The 20,408-nt window shown below is 31.8% G+C and overlaps 1 protein-coding gene across 5 annotated transcripts in view; it reads right to left on the minus strand.

Moving 5' to 3' along the window:
* Positions 1-1,113: 1,113 nt before the first annotated feature.
* Positions 1,114-20,408, minus strand: part of LOC136976158 (adenomatous polyposis coli protein-like) — a 99,852-nt gene continuing 80,557 nt past the window's right edge. For all 5 annotated transcript variants that reach the window (XM_067271372.1, XM_067271371.1, XM_067271373.1 and 2 more), the window contains 5 exons: positions 13,983-14,124; positions 11,520-11,928; positions 9,467-9,692; positions 3,721-6,616; positions 1,114-3,342 (listed from right to left, as the gene is read on the minus strand). In XM_067271372.1, the coding sequence (XP_067127473.1) occupies positions 2,643-3,342; positions 3,721-6,616; positions 9,467-9,692; positions 11,520-11,928; positions 13,983-14,124 (4,373 nt within the window). In that variant the 3' untranslated portion in view covers positions 1,114-2,642. The remainder of the gene's footprint in view (positions 3,343-3,720; positions 6,617-9,466; positions 9,693-11,519; positions 11,929-13,982; positions 14,125-20,408) is intronic.

Here is a 20,408-nt window from a genome sequence, read left to right on the forward strand (position 1 = left end):
GTTTTCGCATTTTGTAAATATCCCTTACATCTCTGTTGGCAAAGTTGCACAGAGAAGATTAAGACAACTCTAGTGTGTATATATCCAGAGTACCAGAGTCCCTTTAGACGCCAAATATTCAAATACTATATAGAAACACAGTAATTTTGAAATTAAAAACAAAATTAATAATTCGTATAGTTCACTTGAAAATTTAATAATTGTTTTGATGCTATTATTACAGAAACAATAAAGACGATTCTTGCATTGTAAGAACGTTTATTTCGGAATTTATAGTTTAGAATGTCGTAAGAGCCGTTAGATTTTGAGTCGAATAATTTCTTACAGTAGTCGAGTACCCCTAACTCAAATCCGGGGATTGATAGTTACAGGATTGCTAAATATTTAGCAACAGATATACTACAGATTACATGCTCCATCTGACCCAGTTTGGAGTGCAATAAGCTGTCCTCGGCGCCAGGTAGATATTAGCGAGGTTGTGACCGAAGTTTTAAACGCGAAAACGTGTACGTCGGACGTTCAGCGCCACTTTCCTGTAAGCCTAGAAGTTTGGCAATGGCGTTTGGAATGTCGAGCATGATTCCACTGACTTTCCAAACGCCAACGTCAAACTTCTAGGCTTACAGGAAAGCGGCGCTGAACGTCCGACGTACAAGTTTTCGCGTTTAAAACTTCGGCCTCAACCTCGCTATTAATCCATCAATCGACACGAATTTTAGACCCGAAAAGAGGTGGATGGACAAGATAGACGATAACCTAAGAAAAAGGACCGACGACGTAACGGTAGTGTTTGCAGAGGAATGGCGAAAGATAGAAAAAGATCGAGTTCTTTGGTTCACGACCCAACCTGGGATTCATTGTACTAACCCCTAGGTCCTCGTCCTGGAAAGTGGAAACGTCACTCGATGATCCTGAATGGCGGCTAAAGGGGCTTTGGTACACTGGATATACACACACTTAAAGTTGTCTTAACGAAAGCTAAAGTTACTTTGATATCCTACGATTATATAATGTAAACAATTACTACGGTTTAAAAATACTTTTTTCTTAAGAGTCTTGAAATAAACTAAATTTAAAAATGAAAGGAAAGTAACATCGAAACTTCTTAAAATATTCTGGAATAAAAGTATTATATTTATTTCATAATTTATTTACATTATATACATACTTTTCCATATCGGACGAATTTTCCGAATACTCGAGAACAATAACAACACAATACTTTACAGACCACACGTAGCAAAGTTTATTGCACAAGTTATATTTCGTAAACATAAAATTGAATATGGGGCATATATTAAAATATAAAAACTAAAAAAAAACCATAATTTCAAAATTAAGGTTACAGGTTGTTCTTGTAAGTCAGGCTTATAATTCAATATAGCTGATATTCATTATTCATTTTAAATTCAGTTTCTAGAATACAGAAAAATCAGTTGCAATCGAGAGGCATTGGAAGCGTTTTCTCTTAAAAAAATGAATGTATATATATATATGAAAAAATTAACGTCGTGGCTACTTTGATTTGGCTATATCTAAAAACCCTACAGAATTTGGTTTCTAAAAAATAAATAGATGACTAGACATGCCATAACTTCTAACATTTCGTGTTTTCTCAAGTGTGACGGATAACCTATATGGAAATTGCACCAACCTGAATATAACTACAGTCATTGTTAAGTACTATACATAATACAGTTAAAAATATTGTTCAAAATTTAAATATTAATAACTTATACATTTTTTATAATGTATATACATTATGTATTTTTAGAGGGAATTTTAATATTCAATATCGTAAGATATATCAAATTAAACTACTCTATTCAGTAGTTCTTTTTTTTTTCTACAATTTTTCACGATTACAATTTGATAGCAAAATAAATATATAAATAAATTTCACGAAATTGCCAAGATATCGATTGCTAATTTCTCTTATACACAAATTATTCACATAGAATTTGAGAAATTTGGTTTGCATTCTTGGACTTTTTCGGCTCGAACAATATTTGTTTCCAAATATGTTCGACCTTCGATCCTATTTTACGTCACGCGGACGATACTTTTCTGCTCAAAAACAAAATTAAATACTAACATGTCATCCTTATTTATCGTAGCGCTCGTTTCTATAAATATAGAAGAGCACACTTTTAACAACGAACCACATTACTGGCTATTTCACACTTTTGTCACGGTAATTACTGATCAAAATTTCGAAATGACCATGTAAAAACTCGCTGGAAAATTTTTAAAATATTAATTAAAGGGATTTCTCCAAGTATATTTCAAATAGCTTTTGGAGAACGATGTAAAACGGAAAAGAGAAAGATAAAAATGTTATTTTGACGAAACTGACTAGATACAAATTGTGGTATGGAGAATTAGCACACAGGATATCGTGGTAATTTCTATAAATATGGAATAAAAATATTTATGCAAAAAAGAAACCATTTTAAATGTGATACGTGACGTATAAAGTCGGTATAGTGACAATCGAGACAGGTTTCTCACGTAGACGTTTTCTCTCTAAAAAAAAACCATAACGTTAATTTCCGACCATGCGGCAGATATTCAATTATTTACATCACACGAAACTGGGACAGACATTTTCTGTACAAGAATTAGAAACGTCACAAAAGAGATCAGACTGTCGTCACCAAAAACGGTGTTGGTTCCCCTTGAATGTCCGACGTCTCCGCAAATGCTTCGGTGCGATTGGTCGATTGGTTGTCTACGCATTCTTCTTCACTCTCTCCCACTTCGGATGATGGCGCTTTGTCGTCTTCATCTTCTTCGTCCCGCAACGTCACATTTGGGATATTGGATGTCAAAACCGTCCCATCTACTTGGTCCTCGGATTTCAAAACGTTACTATTCTGATGATCCTCGTTTTCGGTTTTATCTGAGGTGACGAGTCCCGTTGCGCAAACTTTGACTTTTGTGAGAGAGATGTCGTTTTCATCAGACGTCTCTACGGAATCGGTAGACACGTGTTTTCTTCCCGTGGATTGCGTGCGCAATCTGGCATTGTCGGGTTTTGACGTCTTGACGGACGAATTTAACAGTGATCGTCTTTGAGACGCTCTGCTCTTCTTCCACGTATTGATAGGAGGTGTACGTATATCGTGACTATGATGGCAGTGAACAATTCCTTTGATGGGAGTCGTTCTTATCGGACGTCTTTTGTCGGAAGGAACAAAAGGTGGAGAAACCTCGGGTTTCTTGGTAGCTTCTTTGTCGCTTCCACTTTGACTGCTCTCCTGAGACAGTTTGTCATAAGTGGAACTGCGACTTAGACCATCTCCAGACGATGACGTGGCTACTACGAAAGACGATCTTGTCCTGTAAAAATAAAATATGAATGAGTATACATTCGATGATGTCAAATATCTACTCTGATAACAATAATATAAATTCTATTAATAAATTAATGTTGTCCAAAAACATTACAGAAATAAAGATGTTAAAATTACTTTTTAAAAATGATGTTCGTTTGCGCATAACACCACAGCCCATATTTTGATTCTTAAACATAGATGATGATAATATACGTTTAACTTTTCTATGACAATTTCTATTATTTATATTAACCAGACTATTTTTATACGGATCTTGATATTCATAACTGATTTATAGGTGTATGCGCGTGTGTAACTCTTTTCTTCAGTGAAAGGAATAAGAACATCTTTATTTCTACAATTGTTACAAACAAATGAATACCTGATGCTCAAACTTCTGTTGGTGAATGCTTTGTTTGATTCTCCATCACTCGATTTCATTTTGGACATGAAAACGCCTCTACTCCTTTCTCCATCACTAGTACATCCGTCAGACGCACTCTTCTTCCATAAGAAGGCGATTTTGCTCGGAACATCCTTTCTGATGATTGGACCCTTCTTTATGGATGCTCCAGAGGACAGAGATGATAAACTGCTTGCATTGCTCGCGGTGCTTTGGCTACTTCCCAGAGCGGAAATGCTACGAGTTGATAAATTCGTGGCGCTAGGACTTCTTTTACTATTAAATTTCTTTTCATTCACTTGTCTTCCTAGATTCTGAGCACTTGGAGAAGATTTCAAATTATTCAGTTTTCTAAAACTGTTATTGTTGTTTCTTCTAACGGAATTAAATTTAGAACGAGTGGTGCTATTGGTGAGACTCTTGGTACTACTTTTACCGTTGTTAATGCTGTTTGATTTATCGCATTCGATCGGCGGATGCTCGTTGATAGTATCTTTTAAAGACGGAAGAATATTCGGGTGTGATCTGATGTATATATTGCCGTTTTGTGCTTTTTTAGGACTGGTCGGTGATATGTGTGGAACGTTTTGACTAGGTTTATCTTTGGTAAACGTTCCCTGTTTAACTAATAATTTCGGTTTTCCATCATCCGAATCTGTACTACTATGTTCTCCGTTAACTTCTATCGTTGTAATATTTTTTAAATCAGTATTCTGAGGAATGTTCTCTTTATCTAAACTGTTTTGTGATCGTTCGATTTTTCTTAAAGGTCTGCTAAGACTCAAATAAGAACTCATCGGTGATTTACTCGAAATTCTAGCGTTTCTAGCCGCAGATCTTTGGTTCTGAGATGCTCTGAGAGCTGATGTTCTCGTAGGTTTAACGCTTGGCGGCGACGATGTGTTAATCGTACTCTGTTTTGATCTACTAGTATGCAAACCACTTCTGATGTCCGATCGTACCGACGCTCTTCCTCTGATGCCTTTTGATTTTTCCGAAATCTTTTTCTCCTGCATCTGTCGAATAGTCTCTCTATTAATTGGTTTTACTATTCTTGCACCTTTTCGTTCAGTTTTGGGATTATCTTCTGATTCAATCGAAACTAATGACATAATTTCATCTTCTATCATATCGTTTGTAGTAGTTTTATTTTTAATTTCGTGAATTGTAGACACAACAAGTTTAGCATTTTCCTGTAAAGCTAACGCTTCTTCGGCAGTTATATCTTCTTTCTTTGGAAATATTTTGGCTTTTGCCACTTTCTTCTTTTTATATCTATTCGTAACTGCCAATTCTTCACGAATTGTACTGACTAGATTTTCCGTACTTCCTTCGATCTGTTCCTTCGCAATTTTAGACAAATGAAATGCCTGAACAGTTTCACAAGAAGGAACAGAGGCATCGTCATCGTGGGGTAATTCTTCTTCTAGCTCTGTATCGGAAGCTAAAGTATCCGAAGCAACTTCTGTACCATCTTCGGCCGTGACCTCTGTAATCTCCTGAAATGCGGAAGGAGGTTTTACTTGATCTATAATATCTGAATTGTAACTACTCTTCATACTACCGGTCATAATATTCGATAATTCTCTTGAGTAAACTTGCACCATAGCAGCAGCAGCATTAAGACGTTCAAACATTTCAGAGTTGTTACTTTTACCATTTGGTGCATCAGTTACAGAATGAGATTTACTCTCTAAAATATCTGAGCTAATACTATTTAAACTAGCGCAACTTCCAGTCATAGATAATTCATCCATTACTGAAGGTGGATTCACGTTATCTAAAACATTATCCGAAGTTTCGCTGCTTTTCAAACTTAAATTTTCGACAGAATCCATGCCCGATGGTGGCTGGACTGCCTCTAAAATTTCTGATCCCGAACTTATCTTCATAACGTCGATATGGAGATTATGTCGGACGGTATCGTGCAAGTAAGCACGATTTCTCATACTTTTTCTCGACTTTTTGAGACTGGGCCTTCTTTCTCCTGATATTTTCCCATTGTTTGTCGAAGATAATACGTCTGATAAACCGCTACTTGTCATACTTAAAGAAAGACCATCTCCCATAACTGAAGGAGGAAGGACATTATCAATATCTGATATGCAACTAACACTGCTTTGTGTTAATTCATCCACTATGTTTTCTCCTTCGGCTTCAACTTTTTCGGCAATTTTCTTGGCCTCTCTTCTTATTTTTGATGCATCGCTTATATCTTTATGACTATTGTTTGAACTGATACCTTCAGGTGAACTATTAGAAGAAGTGCTACTATGCTTGGTAGTAAGATTAGAGTAATTTGTTCTATTACCATTCATAGGTTTTACTAAATTAGTTAGTAATTTTTGTGATTCACCGGTTTCACTATTATAATTCTTACAGCTACCAGGTATTAACTTTTCTTGTAACTGTTCATCTTTCTTCCATTTCTCCTCATAATCATTTATTCCAGATACTCTTTGTTTCCTCACATCTACAGTTAATTTTTTATCCATGTCTTTATTTTGGGAAATTCCATTAATTTTATGACTTAATTCTTTTTCTAAATTTTTTGAAGCTTCAGAAGATGCAATTTTTTGAAATGCTAGATCTCCATTGGATGCAACTGGCTCTTTTATAAAGTTATCAAAACTTTTAGGGAAAGAATTAAAAGATGCTTCTAAATTACTAATAACTTTTTGCGAGGAATCCATATGAGCAGTTGTGATTATACCATTAGATTTGGAAGATCTTAAAGGTTTTATATCATTTGAAGTATATGAAAAATTATATGACAAATGTAAACCATTCTTCTGAGAAGACAGAGGTAGTGGTGGTGGAGGTGGTGGCGGTGGTGGAGGAGGAAGAGGAGGTGGAATTGTAGTTTCACTTTGCACTAGAAAAGAATATATGAATAAAATTTTTAATACTCATATTTATTATCAATACTATGTAAAGTAAAAAATATTGTAAAGTAAAAAATAATGCTAATTTAACCTCTTCAAAATAATGTTTTAAATATAAATTATATATTTATATTACTGCAATTATCTAATTAATTCTTTATTATTCATTTTCAAAGGAGAAATTATATTAATATTCATTTTCTAAAAAATTGGATTTTTCTTGCAATAGGAAGTAATCAGTTGGGACTTGTCAGATTGTTGGAGGTCCTGTTCTCTAAATGAAAATGTTTTCAAAGGTTGACAATTTCAGTCAATATTGGAAATTCAAGAGGCTGTATGGAGAGAACTAAACAGCATTCCAAAAAGATCCTTTCATGGGGCATACATAAATTACTAGAGTTTATAAAAATTTATATAGATCACAGAGGAGTGTATTTTGAAGACATACAAAACTGAACCATTTCTGAATTTTTTTCTAAATTCAGTCCCCAAACTTAATAGATCACCTTGTAAATTTAAATCCTTGTCCAAAATAAGGTTACATTTTGCAATTATACATTTGTTCATTGATTAACTGGAAACAGGGTTTGGAACAGGATTAACTGGAAACAATTGTAAGAAATGTGCATTAATAAAATGTGCATTTTATTTTTAATGCCATAGTTTAAATGTTATCGTACATCAAATTTTTTATGATACATATTGATAAATAAATTCTACTGATAAGTATATAATTACAGTAGACCCCCCTATAACACGGGTTCATTATAACACAGTGAAAAAATTGCAATCGGTTTCGTATAACACGCTAAGAGACTCGTATAACACGGTAAAACATCATCGCCGATTCGTATCGCGACAAGATTGGTCAAATCTGGACCAATAGTGGACTAACAGCCAAACTACTTGCTGCCGTCCAGCGCTATCGCGTATATACGGAGAGTTTAGGTGGGAAACTATTGATAAATTTTTATATAGTTCTTGTGAAAACAACATTTACAGTATTATTCAATGGCCATTAAAATTATATTTCTATTAATGATGTCTCCAAAGTTCAGCGAATTCTTTGCAGAAAGAATAACTTATCAGGAAACGCAGCTGCCGTTCAATGAGTCGCTCCGGGACATAAACAAGCCTAGGCAATGGCATCTTCGAACGGTGCACACTCGGTAAGTAATCCAACAATTTTTGTTTATAGCATAATTTATATGAATTATTCCCAAAAAATTATACTTGATTTGGAAATGTTTAGTCAAATTATTCTAGAATCGATTAATTTTATGGAAGAAAACCTTTCAAACAGCCGTAGCCCCTAAACTGCACACTTGCTGGGCTGTGATTGGCTCATATATTTAAGAAACTTGTACAACACTGATTCATATAACACAGAACGTATCTACCGTGTTATAGGGGGGGTCTACTGTACAAAATATAAAAATTAATTATAAAAATATATTCCATCCTGCAGGTGAGATCTGGTCCATCACAATTTATTCTGGAATATGAAGATATTTAAAACATTATTCATAAATGATGTAAGATATTTGGGAGTACAATTCCTTATACAATTCCTTAATATATTTAATTTATTTTTGATTATTTACAGTAAAAGAAAAACTTGTTTTATATAGTTTTATAAATAACAATGTGCAAATATTGAATGAAAATGTTCTTCAAAAAATATTTATTATATAATAATAAACAAATATCAAGCAATGGGATCGGTTATTGTATACGTTAAAAACAATAATCTTTAAAAAATTGTAAATTTTCTAAAAATAAACGAGTTTTAAAAAACAACTCTTTTTTATCCGATTTCGAAATGAGCGAAGGACTGAGATGGACACCTTAAAAATTAACAAATATTTCTTACTTTATTGTTCATTATCCATACGTTATTATCCAAATTATCCAAATGCATTTCACAAAATCGTTTGCCTCTTCAGTGGATATTACACCTTTACAACACTGTTACATTTATATTCTATCAAACTATCCCAGCATGCATCTACAGATAAACCAGTATTCAAATTGATGACATTTGCATAACTTTTGATGCAATAATGTTCAACGATGCGTCTCGTTACAATATTTTCTATTTTATACAGTATTTTAATATTATTTCTATTTATGATACAATTCTTATTTTTACAATGTTGATGCCACGGAGATTCGGTTCTTTTTAGTCGAATTGCCGAATAAGAATTGTATCATAAATAGAAATAATATTAAAATACTGTATAAAATAGAAAATATTATAACGAGACGCATCGTTGAACATTATTGCATCAAAAGTTATGCAAATGTCATCAATTTGAATACTGGTTTATCTGTAGATGCATGCTGGGATAGTTTGATAGAATATAAATGTAACAGTGTTGTAAAGGTGTAATATCCACTGAAGAGGCAAACGATTTTGTGAAATGCATTTGGATAATTTGGATAATAACGTATGGATAATGAACAATAAAGTAAGAAATATTTGTTAATTTTTAAGGTGTCCATCTCAGTTCCTTCGCTCATTTCGAAATCGGATAAAAAAGAGTTGTTTTTTAAAACTCGTTTATTTTTAGAAAATTTACAATTTTTTAAAGATTATTGTTTTTAACGTATTTATTATATAATTTAAATATATAAAAATGCTGTCTACCTAGATTTATGTAAAATTTTGCCTGCCAGAAAAAAACCTTATTCAGAATATAATCATCTAAATACAATAATAACTTTTATAAGATATTCAAAATGTCGAGCTGTTTAAGATTACCTTCTTGATTTTGATTTGAGACACTAAATTCTATAGAACATTGTTCATTAATTAAATATTTAATTGTAAATATTACCTTCAATATCTTGACATGATAACCTTCTACTGGTGATTGGTAGTGATGAATGAGGTTCCACAGAATGCATTGAATAGGAATTATGACTGATGCCATCATAAAACATACCACCACTTGATTGAAATTTTGCATTATTTATTGAACCAATGTCAGTGTCATATTTTTTGGAATGAAATATATTATTATATTCAATTTTTCTTCTATTAAATTCTTCTTTATTAAGTTCCTGCAATAGTGAAATGCAATTAGTTCTACTGTTACATTAAGATGTATAATTACACAATATAAATAAATACAAACTGCTTTATAATATAAAGTAAACCTTAATAAATAGCTTCTTATTTATTCATAAGTTAATTATTACATTAGGAATTATAAAATTATAAGGCAGTTAATCAAACAAAATTCTTTATTTTATGTTAGTGATTACTAATTATATAAAATTTACTTGTTATTTACCCTTACTTAATTTATTTTTCTACATTTTAATTTTCCATTTTTGTTATTACATTTAGAAATTTGATAATTTTGTATATTTATACACTAACGTTTTTAAAACAGTTTTAAAAGTATTTATAAAGAGTTTAGAATTATGAAATCAAATATGATCAATTGATATTTAAATATTTTAATTATTTCATTAATTAATTATTCTATTAATTTTATGATTAAAGAACAATGTACGCTATTAACCGATGACCAGTGCGCAATGAAAAAAACAAAAGAGAAAGTTCACCACTAACATTTTCAAACTCCCCTGAGTTCTTCAGAATTCCTTTTAACACCCGAAGAAGAACTCAGAGGAGTTCGAAAACGTTAGTGGTGAACTTTCTCTTTTGTTTTTTTCGTTGCACACCAGTCATTACTTCATAGAGTACATTGTCTATTACACTCTGGTATTGTGTGTTGTTGTTTATGATTAAAGAAGTCATTACAAGGCATAAAGTTGAAAACGTATATCTAATTAGCATTTTAGCTGTATATAATTGCTCTATATATATTTTTGAAACCAAAAATGATTTTAAAATATTTTATTTTTTATATATGATCACAAGTTTCTGTTTTTGATGTTAAAAGTTCATCTGTTGCATCAAAATGATACATGAATAAATTATAATATAGATTTATCAACCATAGTATCAAATAGATGTAAATTCTTTGTTTGGTGTTATTTATTTTACTAATGGGTGCACAAAAATATGGAATTCCATTATCAGTTTAAAAATATTCACTACATCTTCTTCAATTCTTTTAATTCACAAAACATTGTCAGATTTCCATAAGTTCTTCAAAACAATGCTTATATAAAGTTACTTAAAGCAATTTATTTCAATGTGTTTAACATTCTAGTATCTGATAAAAGTATTAACTTTTAATTATTATATTAGTTTTATATTATCATTTCAGAAATGTGTTATGATATGTTTTAAATTTATTTTAATAAATTTAAAACATATCTGATAGTTTATAATATAGAGAATGTTTCTTTGGAAAGCAGCTAAGTAAACAAACTATATGTTACTTTACTTAGCTGATTGCCAAGGAAGTGTGCCTATAGTCTTTTGGACATATTTTAAACAAATAAAATATTAATTACAAAACTTACAGTGCCAGATTTAACTCTTTTGCCGTTGTAGGCACAAACCAGACTCCCATCTTTTCTGACATAAATGTAAATGCTTCTGACACTAACTTGGACTTTAATTACAGAATATTATATGAAAGTGTAAAAATTTAGTACATTTTAAAGAAAATGAAAATGATACATTTTGTTTTAATTAAAAATTATATCAAAGCTATCTATATGATGTAATTAATTATTTAAATCATTATCTTTATTTAAGTAAACAATTTAATAATTAATTACAAATATTGTGTATTTGGAATTATTTAGCTACTTTTCTTGTGAAATTTTTATATTATGCCTCCCAATTTTGCCACCTCTCAAAATCTGTCACTCCTGGCCTGAGCCTACTAAGTATATTTTGAAATCTGAGTCTATATTATACAAATATTTAAATGAAATGAAAATATAATTAAGTTGATATATTACCATTTTTCTTTGACTAGAAACTAAAGATTCTGAAGACTGAGCACGATACGAAGAATAATTAATCCTTTCATTTATTGTAGGAGGTGTTAGTTTAAAGTCTAATATTTCAGAATCACTATAAACCTTATGTTTGAATTTTTTATTTCTTGCTGACATTTTCCTGAATAAAGGTTCATTACTGGAAAGTTTATCATCACTTGCATTGTAGTTGGCCATATCAGTAGATGAATTTGGTTGATAACATTTTGGAGCAGATGGAATAGGACAAATAATACCATCCAAATCTGGTCGAGGAGCTACATCAGTAAACTGAGAAATGGGCTGTTTTAAAGTGTTGGGTGTTGATGGTCTTGCAAAACCAGGAGATTCTGGAAGATCACTAGGTGACAAGACAAGGCTATTTCTGTGACTGAAATAGAAAGATATAGTTTAGTAACTACTAATGCAATCAATAAGTCATTATGGATAAGCAAAAAGAAAAATTATTACTAATGTTTTCATAATTTAATTTGAATAAGAAATAACAAAAACTGGAAATAGCTATCCAAAAATAACGATCTTCTTACACTTTTCCAACAGAAATTTAAAAAAGTTATGGAATGCCATTGCATTCTAAAATAAGGCATAGCATACAAAAGAAGCCCAATAATATATAGTCTGCAACAACAAAGATCAACAAGTCCAACCTTCCAGGGGCACATGCAGTGTTGATAATGGATAACAGAACAGAAAAGCATTTTCAATATATAGGGGCCACTTCAAGACCTTTACATCAATGCCTCCAAGAGCACATAACATTGATAAAAAAAAAAGAGACAAAACAACACTGCTTTATCCACTATAGCCTTGGAAGAAGACATGCATATACTTGTAGATCAAACCAAACTGTTACACAACACAGGTAAAAAAACACAAATAAGGCATCTGGAAAAAGTCAAAATTTACAAAGCATCAAGGGAAAAAATAATCATCAACTATAAAGACAGTAACTCATTGTCCCAGGCATGGAGAGCCTTATATGAGATATAAAAAATATCACACCCAAACATGTCATTAGTGATAACTGAATAATAGTAACATATAAGTGCTAAATTTTAAGCAGCATTGATGTTAGTCTTTTTTAAAAAAAATGTTTGATACAAACATCATCATATGTCTGACAAAAAAATTTGTTCTATGTTCGAATGGCTGTAGAACCTGAAGATGGAGACATAAGAACTCTGAAAATGTTAGTACTAGTGCTAATATCACACACTACTGCTGGAGTTTGGGTATTTTAAGTAAGTCTACTTCTAAAAAATTTTGAAAAAAGATAAAGTGCAATGAAATGAGGCAATGCAGTAGGTTAGTCTAGAAAATTAAAATATGCATTTATAACTCCTAAATTTTGGGTCATAGAACCTTCAGATTTCCAATTTTTTTTTTTTTTTGTATTTTAAAGAATATCAACCAAAACTCAAATATGAATTTGCATAAAAACACGAGTCCTAGTTATAATATAATCTTTTCAATGTTTCAGTGATTTCACTATGTTTTTAATGTCAATACCAAATGATTGCCAAATTAGATCAGGCTATTGATACTATTAATAATTAATTTCTAAGTAATTTGGCATAAAGGTAAACATTAGGCATCATCTCTTATAAAATTTAATAATTAAAATTAAATTAATGTTTATTAGTTAATTTAGATAGTTCTGGAAGAAACTATTTGACCTGGAACAGAACTCGAACCCATAACTACCGTTAGTCATCCACACATCCCCATTCCAGTTACATTACTCAAACCTCTGTCTGATCTTCATTTCCAGAACTATTAATTTAGATACAAGCGCCTGACGAAGAACCAACGAGGTTCGAAAACGTTTGCGTTTTACAGAGAAAGAAGAGAGAAGCACACCGGTCAAAGGCACTAAAGTTGTTGATTTTCATTTAGATACAAGCATTGTATCTAAATTAAATTTCATTTGCTTTAATATAATTATAGGGCTTATAGATATTTTTATATTTGTATATTTTTTATGTCTTCTAGCATTATCAAATTTCTTCACATTCTTTAATTTCTTGACAGTTATATAATTACATCTCTTTTGCCTTTTTGACACTCCTTTAAATCTCTTGGTCTAGTTCTTTATATTTGTTTTCATCCCTATCTTTAGATTATTACCTCTCATTCATTTAAATCAGAATTTCAACTGTCATCCAAGTTTTTTTTATTCATTTTCAAAACATAATAGATTCTTAAATAGATCTATAATTTATTTATAACAGAAACATTACACAAAAATTTTTATTGAAAATAATTAATTGGCATTTTAAAATCAATTTTATAAAACATAAATTTGCTTTTTTAAAACATTTACCTTTTAATTACAGTTGTAAAATATAAAATGTCGCAAGCACTTATTTGTATGTTTTTTCTTATTTGAAAATTGTAACAAAAATATATATATTTCAAAATTACCTAATATCACTAATAATTGAACTTCGGTCATCATGAATGGAATGTTGTTCAAAACTGCTGAGTGAAGACTGAGAACTGCAAGGTGAAAACATGAGAGGAGTATCATCCATGCAACTAAGTTCACTACTTCTATATGTAACACCTGAAATAAATAATTAAAAATATATTTATATTATTAACATAATAATTTTCAAAAATTAATAAATAAACTTTTTAAAATTCTTCAATATAACTGTATAAACTATAAAAAATAATGCAATTTATTTATTAATGAGCAATTACTTGTCACGACATCATCACAATGATGTCTTGCAATTTTTAATTATTTTTTAATTTTAAAAATATCATGTGACTTCCAGCCTAGACTAGAAGTTTGGATATAGATATAGTTAACAAGCAATAATTTATTGTAAAATTGTCACAATGCCAGGCTGTAATTTTTAATCATATTTTTAATTTATTTAATTTAAAATATATGCTCTCCACCTCGAATTAGTACTGTAGTATCTTACCCCTGTACATCATACCTTTCCTTTAACAATAGAGTTGTGCCAGTCATCTATTAACTACTTTCGGGGGAACTTTTGAATTGAAATAACATGTCCTCTGGGTTTGCATTGGAAGTTCATATATAGTTAAACAGGGCCTCATATCCCTAAGGCAGCATTTCTCAACCTAGGGGTTGCAACCCCCAAGGAGGTCACGGTGATATTAAAGGGGGTCGTGAGACAATAATGAAATCATTTTATGAGAAAAAATCATTTATTATAAACTTATAAACATTTTACTTACAATAAGTACACATGTAAAGAAAAGAAATTAATGTGATGGTTGCATTTGTTTTTCATTTAAAATTTTCTCCATACATGGATCAAATTACAAAAAGCACATACACATCAAGTTGGAACTTGTAAATTGCTCATGTATGTACACGTCATACATGCATATTCATACTCGTTGCTATAAACGCAGCAACATAAAATAATAGGAATAGTTGTATTACATTTTTTATACTGTCGGTATTTTCTTAATGTATAAAATTAGTGCAATGTGATTATATAATATTTTAAAAAATTTACATTTATAATTACAGTCAAAATTCAATTAGTAATAGTAGGGCTTACTGTTATTCCTTTGGGCGGGGGGGTCGCAAAATATTAATTTTATTTACATTTACTATTTGGGGGGTCACGGAGCTAAGAAGGTTGAGAATTGCTGCCCTAAGGTTTCCATATCTGGTCTCAGATTTATCTATCTGACTCCATTCCTGAGATTAATATTGCACTTGTCCCTGCCATTCAGAGTCATATAAGCTGTTTTAGTTCTGCTAATCTTTATGCCCCCTCCTTCCAAAACTTTCCTCCTCTCTTCCAGTTTCTTCTTGGCCTTGGTTTGGGAAGGTTCACACAGTGCAAACAACATATGCCACGGAGCACCACACTTTACATCACAAATCAACACATCCATTATCAGGTCAAACAGATAAGGGCTAAGGATCAAACCCTGATGTAAACCAACATTAAAAGAGAACCCTTCTGTAGTGCCCACAGTACTCTTAACTTTAGACTCCACTCCCTCCACTCTTGTATGTAACCAGCTGATTCACTTTCTTCTCAAAGTAGGTATTAACTAGTGCAAGGTCAAATGCCACAGCATGATGAACTAGTCTTTCTTCCTCTCTATTCCTTTCTCCCACACTCCATCTCCCAAGAACTCTTCTTTCCGCATTCTTCCTCTTCCCTACATGACCATTTAAATCACCCTCACAGATTAACCTCTTGTTCACAGGAACACACATTATAACTTGGTCAAGATTTGCCCAAAAGTTTGTCTTCTCTTCTTCTCCACTACCTGGCTGAAGAGCATAAACACACATAATCATAATGAAAATTCCACCAATGTCCAACTTAATGCTCATAATTCTATCACACCTCCATTTAACCTCACTGACTCTGTTTTTAGAACTTTATCAACTATGATACCAACTCCATTCCTTCCTCATTTGCTCCACTCAGTTTACACCCTTTCCCAAGTTCTTTAGCTCTATTTCCTGTCTCTTGCAGGCACAGAACATTCACTTTCCTTCTTTGCATAAGAACAACCAACTCTCTACTCTTCCCATTCAATGTTCCAATGTTTAAAGTACCTATCTTATACTTTTCTTCTTCTTCCTCCTCTCTTTCTGGACTAACTTCTTTAGTCCAGAAAGAGAGGAGGAAGAAGAGGTTTGGTTCAGTAGCCAAGCTCATTTGACAGTTTTCGGGTGACATGACTGCATGTCACTTGCGGGGGATGCCCTAACAAAGTTGCAGTTACTACAGTTCTAGGGTACAAGTAACTTTTGTTACTTGTACCCTAGAAGACATTCCATGTAGTTTTGGCATAGGTTTTATGACCGGATGTCCTTCCTGACGCCGGCAACCCTCCTCCTTTATCCAAGCTTGGGATCAGAAGCAGTATCACAGAGCTACACTAGAAACTAATGAATGATATTTGTCCATTGTCCCATGTAACTTTGTTGTATGTTGACCAAAACTTGGCCTTGAAAACAAGGAATGTTTCTTGTTTTTAAGGCCAAGTTAGCCTTGATTGCAACCAGTGTCACTTTGTGGGAATACTGGTCTGATGTTGAATCAGTTTGAAACTTCTGCAAAATGAATGATGCCATTTTTAAAGTTTGTATCTCCTCTTTTTTACAGTCTATGGGCACCTCTGGACCTGTACTTTACTAATAAAAGATAATAGGATCTCTATATCATTTTAGCTGAGGCTGTGCTGAAAGCTGCCAGCTGCATCCACAGGTTGAAGATATTGGAGGCACCATAAGATATTATCATTTGCTGCAAAATAAGCAGTCACAGACAATCAGCAGCAACAACAGGGTGTAGTGGATAACTTGTGCAGGATAACTAACCTTCACTGGTGATGGATAGTTATCAATTTAACAAAATAGTAAAATATAATCAAATAAAAAATAAAAACTACTTTCTTACCATCTGCTGTTGATTTATTTTTTATCTGATTATATTTTACTAGTTTGTTAAATTATGTATATACAGTAGAGAACCGAAAATCGGAATCAATTGGGGACTGGGGTTGTTCAGATTAGGGATTTGTTCCGATTACGGTCTATGTACGAAAAAATATATTAACCTGTCCGATGTTCAAATTTTTCTCCGTTGCGTGTCGCTTTGTGTTGAATTTTTCTCCGTTGCGTGTCGCTTCGTGTTGAATTTTCGTCGATTTTAAGCCTAACGAAAATTTTTATAATAATAATCGAGGCTATCGTATCGTTAAAAATTATTTCTGTATTTTGTACAAACAAAATAAATATATTGAAGAATATAAAAACATGAAAATTATACTTTAGAAGTAAATTTAGTATCAAAAACGTTCGATTCAGCACGACACAGTCCGACTGAAAATTGTGCCGATTACTGGCGATTCCGATTACCAGGGTGCCGATTTATGACTCTCTACTGTATAAATATTTTATAATTTTAAATTATATATGTATTACTGTATTTTGTTCTTTGAATTCAAATTGCTTATTATTTCAAAGATTTTTATTTTATTATTATTTTAAGATTATTATTTTTAAAAAAGCAGCTATGTTCCATAATTTTAAAAAACCTGAAGATGGCCTGTAGAACAGGTTGAAAACATTTGTTAAAGTTAATAAATAATTCTCAGTGAGATAAAGTGTTGTTGTGGAAATTTTTCACCATCTTTCTATTGGTTGAGAGTTATTTATGACTATTTATTATTGCTCCTATAACAAAATTTGGTCTTAAAACAGTCAATAGGAAAACAATGAAAAAAATAAAACCAAGATCAGAATCTAACTGCAACAAACTAAAAGAGGAAGATAAAATTACAAAATGTAATTAATAGGATTGTTTCAGCTTATTATTCACTGGTTTAATTTCTGAAGACAGAATTGTATATATCAGTTCAAGATGATTGGTAATTTTCCAAAATTCATATTTAATTCTACTATATACTTGAGTTTATTCAATCATCGGTAGGAAATTAACTATTCTTGTAGTAGCCTCACTGGCATAGCTATGATTCTCCAGGCCCAGTGCGGAACCAATTTTTGGGCCCCCGAAAAAATTTTTCAGCAGGGGTGTCCTTTTTCCGTAATGGTAATTGGGAACGTCCAAACGAAAACAAGTAATTTTTTCTATAAATTTTGGCTTTTGAATTTATTTATTCCGTTAAAAACATTGCGTTCAGATGTTCAATTTCTTTCATTTGATGAATGATGCGTTAGGTATTTTTTTGTTTTGTTTACGTAAGCGGACTAAAATATTTTTGTGTAGTGGTTTATATAGTGTATAACTAGATTAGAGTTGAGTTGCTGGTTTTCCTGTGTAATAGGGGCCCCAGCTCGAGCATCCAAATGCCGAATTTTGCTTTTTCTGATTGCCATGAAAAATTTTTTGAATTTTTTTTCCTTGTGATTTTGGGGCCCTATGGGACTATCGTTTTCCAGGGGCCCGGTGCAAACTGCACCTACCACACCCCCCTAGCTATGCCACTGAGTAGCCTGAGGAGGAGAAACTATTTTATGGACCAATTTTATTATGTCATTCATCAAATTTTTATTTTTTGTATTTATTATATTTAATTTTTTTCTTTAAAATAATTAAATTTAAATCAATTTTTGATAATCAACTAATAAAAGCGGAATTTTTTTGGCTGATTAAGATGTGTGTTTTTTTTACTTACTTAAAAAGTTTTCCCAAGGTAAATTCATTATATCCATTTTTTGATTCTGCCATAAATTTTAGTACAACCTTTATAGAGATATTTTAGATAAAAATATTCAAATACCTAGTGGTATCTTATAAAAGGAATTATAGTGTAACATTTAAAAAATGGACAGGTTGGAGTCACATTTCAAATTTGCAGGAGTATGAGTTGGACTATTTGTTTCCTGACTTCACCACACTGGTTGCCAACCATTAAAACATGTGTTAATGCATGGAAATATTTTATATTTAGAGATATTATATTACAGGGTTATTCAAAAAGAACTCTCTGATTTTGTGATTTTACTGTGCAGAACTAACGTAACATATCATCATTACAAGGTAAGGGTGTACATCTGTGCCTTGTATCCACAATTTTTTATGTGAATAATCCACACTTCACCAGTAGGAATGTGCAGTGCAACACAGTAGCATCTGGAGAGGAGAAGGAATTTTTGTGTCCTGCAATTCCATGAAACAGTCTGTTATGACCATATGATGATGATGACACTGGAAGACAAAATTTTGAAAAGAGCCACCGAGAAAAGCATTCACAAGTAGTATAGACCAGGGGTGGCCAACAAGTTGGTCATGATTGACCAGTTGATCGTGAAGCCAATTTTGGTCGATCGCTCATGTCTTGACTTAATGTGTTACATTTGTAACTGAACACAACAAGTGAAAGTAACACGCAAAAGCAACAATATGCATGCAGTTATGACTGGACTCGTAGAAAACACAGCCATTTAGCTTGAATAGTTGGTACTGTCATGTGGTAGCTTCTTTCTTTAGTATTAACATTATTATTATTATTAATCAATATTATTTATCCACGGCAACAATGTCAAGTTTCAATTTTTCTTCTCTTTAAAATGTAAGTACCTTTTCTTTATGTTTTAAATTAAATTGTGGCTTTTCTTACCCATCTATTTACTTGATAAGTGAGTGTTTTCCGCAACAGATTTCTATATTTTTGGATTTTTGGAAAACGTCAACCGAGAAAAATATCCCAGTATCACCAAATGTAGCGAATATATTTATTCCTGTCTCAGAACTACGTACCTGTGTGAATCGGCATTTTCATACTTAAAGTTAACGAAGACTAAACATCATTCTGTCCCGACTGATTCCCATACTGAAGACTCATTATTATTATCTTTGTCAGGATATACACCTAATTATGTTTCCTTGGTTAGAGACATACAAACTCAGTCCTCCCATTAATGTTAATGTAATAAAATAAATTCTAAATCTGTCTTTATCTGTAGCTAATATGAATTAATAAATATTGTTAATAATTACTCATGTTGTTTTAATTCCCCTGGACATGAGTTTTTTGGCCCGTTAAATAATTATGTTTTTTTTACGTAGGTAGATATACAGGGTGTTTCAGTACAAGGTACACTCCCGCGAGCTATTGATAGATTAGCAAAAAATAAGTCTATCATTCTTCCATGATAAATTTTCCTGGCACAAAAGTAAAAAAATCACAAAAGTAAAATCTTATAATCAAATTATCAGCCGTACTGTGCATTTTTATAACAACTTTTTCATATTTATGAACAAATATTACCACAACTTATACATTGTATTTGATAATAAAAATATAATCTAATTTTTTTAACTTAAAATAAGTTAATAAAAATCTATCTTGAAAAAGTGTCGAAAA

The sequence above is a fragment of the Centruroides vittatus genome, unplaced genomic scaffold (genome assembly GCF_030686945.1).
Source record: "Centruroides vittatus isolate TY-2023 unplaced genomic scaffold, ASM3068694v2 contig_397, whole genome shotgun sequence".
Taxonomy (NCBI): domain Eukaryota; kingdom Metazoa; phylum Arthropoda; class Arachnida; order Scorpiones; family Buthidae; genus Centruroides; species Centruroides vittatus.